At 35.9% G+C, this 5046-nt stretch overlaps 1 protein-coding gene across 1 annotated transcript; it reads right to left on the bottom strand.

Annotated features, from left to right (window-relative positions):
• Positions 1 to 889: 889 nt before the first annotated feature.
• LOC131078305 (uncharacterized) lies at positions 890 to 2197 on the bottom strand. Its single transcript, XM_058015972.2, has one exon. It carries the CDS (start codon positions 2195 to 2197, stop codon positions 890 to 892), a length of 1308 nt encoding a protein of 435 aa, XP_057871955.1.
• Positions 2198 to 5046: the final 2849 nt, after the last annotated feature.

Below are 5046 nucleotides of genomic sequence, written 5' to 3'. Positions count from 1 at the left end.
ACTTTTTCCTAACCCTTCCAACAAGGGGATCCCAGAGTTTGTTGGTTCTGATACCTTTGTCCAGAGGCATTCCTAAATACGAGAATGTTAGATGACCTATTTTGTACCCTAGAGATGAATCTATTTTGAATTCCTCATGTGCTTTCATATTGAAAAAGAATATCTCCGATTTTTCCTTGTTGATCATTTCTTCGAATGCCAGCCCATAAGATTGTAATATCTTCTTGATTTCCTTGGCTTCATTCAACTGCCCTTTCCCCAGAATCATTGTGTCATCAACAAACTATTAATGAGTGCATGGATTTACCCCTCCTGTGATCTAAATCCCTGCTAGTCTATCGGCTCTTCGTGATGCATCCAGGCTTCTTCCTAAGGCTTCAGACATAATGATAAATAAGAATGGGGATAGGGGATCTCCCTGTCTGAGTCCCCTAGACACTCCAAAGAAGCCTTCCAGTTTCCCATTTAGTAAGATAGAGAACCTTGGGTTTGATATGCAGAAGTAGACCTAATTCACCCATTGTTTGTTAAAGCCAAAGGCTTTCATGCAACTACAAAGGAAATACCAATCCACTTTGTCATAAGCCTTTTTAATATCTAATTTTATAAGCATATTAGGTTGCCCTTAGAACTGATAGGAGTGGATAGCTTCTTGGACTATGATAATCCCATCCAAAATTGATCTATTGGGTACAAAGCCAGTTTGTTCTTATGATATTATGGCAGGCAGTAGTTTTTTTAGTCTATTAGCCATGACTTTTGCTAGTAGTTTTTAAGTCATGTTGCATAAAGAAATGGGCCTAAATTATTCCCACTTTGAGGGGTTCTCCTTTTTTGGGAGTAAGGCCAGAAAGGTATTATTGATTTCTTTTAGGAACTTCCCTGCATTTCAGGCAGATTCCAAGGCATTAGTAACCTCGTCCCCTAACATGTGCCAACATTTCTGAAGAAACCCAGCAGGGAAGCCATTCAGTCCAGGGGCCTTATCTCCTTGAAATTGTGCCAAAGCAGTTTTGACTTCTTCATGGGTGATTTTGTAGTTCAAAACTTGATTATCACCCTTTGTTATTAATTTGGGTATGTTATTCAATAAGATTCTATTGTTAGGAAGGTCCGAGTGGTCCCAGTTATTGAGAATGTTTTCAAAGTACTTGGTAGCATCTTCTGCTATCAGATTTTGATACGTAATGATCTGATCACTGTCATTGATGATCTGAGTAATCTTATTTACTTCCCTTTTCATTTTGACATTGTTGTGGAAAAATTTAGTGTTTTTGTCTCCATCTTCTAGCCATGTCTCTCGAGATTTATGTTTCCAATGTATCTCTTCTCGAGCCAGAATACCTTTATATTCACATAAAAGCTTTTTTTCAGCCTCGTATGTTTCAAGGGTCATCCCGTATTGCATCACAATGTTATTCATTGTTTCCATTTCTTTTTCAATTCTCGACTTCTCCTCGAAGATGTTTTTGAATTTCTTTTTGTTCCATTCTAACAGTTTGTGTTTAATCTCTTTTAGCTTAGAGACAAGACAATACATTTTAGATCCTTCGAAGACACTATCCTTCCACCATTTTTGTATGTTGCGGAGGAAGTCTTCATGTGTAAACCACATCATTTCGAACTTGAAAGGGCACCCAGTTTTCTTTGCTTCCCCCATAAGTTCTAATAGCATCGAGTAATGATCATAGCCTGACCATAGAAATACGGTAGTTTTTAATTCTGTTTTGAGGTCAGTCAGGTCTCCTTTGAGAAACAATCTGTCAAGTGTTTCTGCAATGTTGGAGAAACCTTTTCTTCTATTATTCCATGTGTGAAAACCCATCTCAGTCCTGATTTCTAGAAGGTTATTATTATTTATCCAATTTGCAAAGTCTCTTTGTGGTTGTCTTATGGTTTTTATCCCACCACTTTTATCAGTTGAGTACAAGATGGTGTTGAAGTCACCACCTATGATTATGTGTTTCTCATCCTGATTGTTTAAGAAGCATTCAATTTCCTGCCAAACTAATCTCTTTTTATCTGTTGGAATTGGGCCATATACATTTATGATGAAAAACTCAATATTTAGGCTAAGGGCTCTTACTTTACCAGCCATCCAGTTTTGCATCTTGGTATGGCATGTAAATGCAACTAAGTTCTTTTTCCACATTATACCCAGTCCACCCGATGCCCCTATAGAATCCACCATTTCCATCTTCCATTGGGTGAATTTTCTGCTGCAATTGTCCATATCAGTCTTACCTAATTTTGTTTCTTGTAGCATAACTAGGTCCACAGTAGATTTCAGTATGCTTTGCTTAATTAAGCATTTTTTGTTAGGGGCCCCCATACCCCTAACATTCCATGTTAGTATATTTATTCCTTTACGAGGGGAAGGGGGGACTTTCCTTGGCCTAATAGGGTTGTGATTTTGGCATGTCCCTCTGCATCCCCGTCCATTTTTATTTTGTCTAAAAAAGACTTCCGACCCCTTTTGTTGATAATGGATTTGCCACAGTCTGGAGTTAGTTTCTCACCTCCCATCTGGAGGATACCTTTGTTTTGTGGATTGATTGAGTTATTGTCTAATATTATGTTATTTTCCCCTTCCTGCATACTGATCAATTCATTACTAATGAATTATCTCTCCTCATTTGCATTCAATCCTTCCACAACAGGAGATTCCTCCAAATTGGGAGAAACTATGATATTTTCTCATGAGCAACTTCAGTCAAGTTATTGTTTAATGATCAGGTTTTGAGGGGGGTCCGATCATATTTTAGATTGGGGATGATGACATTGTTTTCCCCATTTTTTGGAGTATCAATGAACACCTCCTCAACAAATTCTTCTGCTAATTTCCCCATTAGGTTTTCTATAATGTTGTTCAATTCTATTTGGATTTGTTCCTCATTAGCATAAGCAGGGGGTTCATTGTTATGTTCAGCTCTGTCTGGAATGTTATGTAAGACCGGGGAAGGAGGGGGGGTTGGAATATTAACAATCTCTTGTTGACCAATGTTTATGATAAAGCCACCTCTGTCATTGTTAAATTGAATATCTACTTTGTCCTTCGATACTCTGTAGTTATCTACTATCTTAACCTGAGACTTCTGTAAGTTAGGGTTCAGCCTTTTGCAGAATGCTAAATTTTTAGAGACCAGACCATTATACCATACCGGTTTTAGGGTGTAATTACCATCTACTATATCTAGGGTTATGTTTTTTATATTTTCCATGCACTTATTTACTTCTATTAACAGTTTTATATCGGATTTATTCGACCAATTTTTTTCTAAGGCTATGAATTTGCCCAATTTATCCCCAATTTCTATGAGAATTTTGGCATGCATTAATTCAACAGGAACATTATGAATTTCTACCCATTTTGATGTTATTTTGAATTCATATCTATTAGCATCGAATTTAGGTTGCCATTCAATAAAATTGAAATTTGCACCTTTGTAAAAAATATATTCTTCATGCAATAGCTTGGATTTCAGAGACTTTTGTAACATTCAATGTACAGAAAATTATTAGCTAGGGTAGTGATACTTACCTGCCCTTGGAATGTTTTTTTCCGCCATTCAACTATTCTGGTGAGAGGTTGATCATTCCCTCCCCATTTTTCAAAGAGCTCGTAACCTCTGTAGTAGTTACTCAATTCCATGGCTTCCTTGGGAGTCAGAATCTTAATACAATCTGGGCCGGGATTTATCAATTTTAGGGCACCCTCGATCCTTGTCACTTTGAGAGCATTCTCGCTTTCATGGTGAAGTGAGTTCCCCATTCTCGAAGCTGGCTTCGAGTGAATTAAATTAAGGCAATGGTATGGAATTGCTTTTCCTCCATCCTTGGCAAGTCCTCGGTAACCCTCCATATGATAGGTATGTGGATGAGAGATCCGCTGCGGCTTTTGAAGGTGGTGGCCAGGGCTAGATGCAGTCGGGCAAAATCCCAGTGGTATGTGGTTTGCTTTGGTGGCGTAGCTAGGGATTCGCAAGGTGATGGGGATCGCCCACACATTTGACCACTCTATAGGAACCCTAGCCTCCCTTCTTTCTACCCTAGCAGCTCTTTTGCCTTTCACCAGTTGCCATAGTTGATTCTGTGGAGATAGATCCTTGCCGGATAGAGGCCTTCCAGCAAAACTGAAACCCTTGCCCTGATGAGTATGTTGACCACCGAGATGCAGAGCCATCTGTTCTCTTCAACATAGGTATTATTTTATTTTATTTTTACTTTAAAATATAAATATTATATACTTTTATAATAGTTTCATTTATAAACATAAATATATATTTAAAATTTTTAATATCTTTAATTCTAAAAATTAATATAGACTCTAATTAGTTTTTATTTCATAATCACAATGTTTCACCTCTTCTAAAATTATGTTTTGACAAAATTATTTTTAAATCTATTGTTTTATATTGAATTAATAACATACATTTAGAAAAGGGGAAATAAAAACAATAATACCTTTTTCCCCTTAGAATTGGGGAAGAGTTTATTGTTTGGGTGAAAAAATTGTTCAATAGTGGAGTACCTTTTGGCCTTTTAAAAGGCTTATTAGGGAAGAGTTTATTGTTTAAACACTTTACAATTAAATGGAAGGAAGTCTTAAATTATAGGGAAATTTTTGTAACCCCATCATCTTATACCAATTTTTTTCTTCTTATATCATAAGTTCTATTATTCTATAAATACAAATCTTGAAGTTGTTTTATTGAATAATCATCATCTTTACTATTTTAAATATTTAGTATTTATGTAAATAATATTTTATTAGTTTTTTAAATTAAATATAATAATCTTTGATAAGGAATAATTTTGATATATTTTTATATTTAATTAGTAAATAATGTATATTGCAAGGAGAGAGGGAGGGGGAGAGAGGGGAAGGAAAGATATTTCAATAAATCTTATAGTTCTAGTTAGTATTTGATTATTTCATGTAATTTTATTAGTATTTTGCATCGAGTCTAAGAATGTACACTGTGGTGACACATAATGATTGGCTTAGATTTATTTGTTGCATGGATGCAAAGGTCAATTTGATAG

The sequence above is a fragment of the Cryptomeria japonica genome, chromosome 5, assembly GCF_030272615.1.
Source record: "Cryptomeria japonica chromosome 5, Sugi_1.0, whole genome shotgun sequence".
In the NCBI taxonomy this organism is placed as follows: Eukaryota; Viridiplantae; Streptophyta; class Pinopsida; order Cupressales; family Cupressaceae; genus Cryptomeria; species Cryptomeria japonica.
Note: the sequence above shows the minus strand (reverse complement) of the source record. Positions and strands in the feature narration are given on the sequence as shown.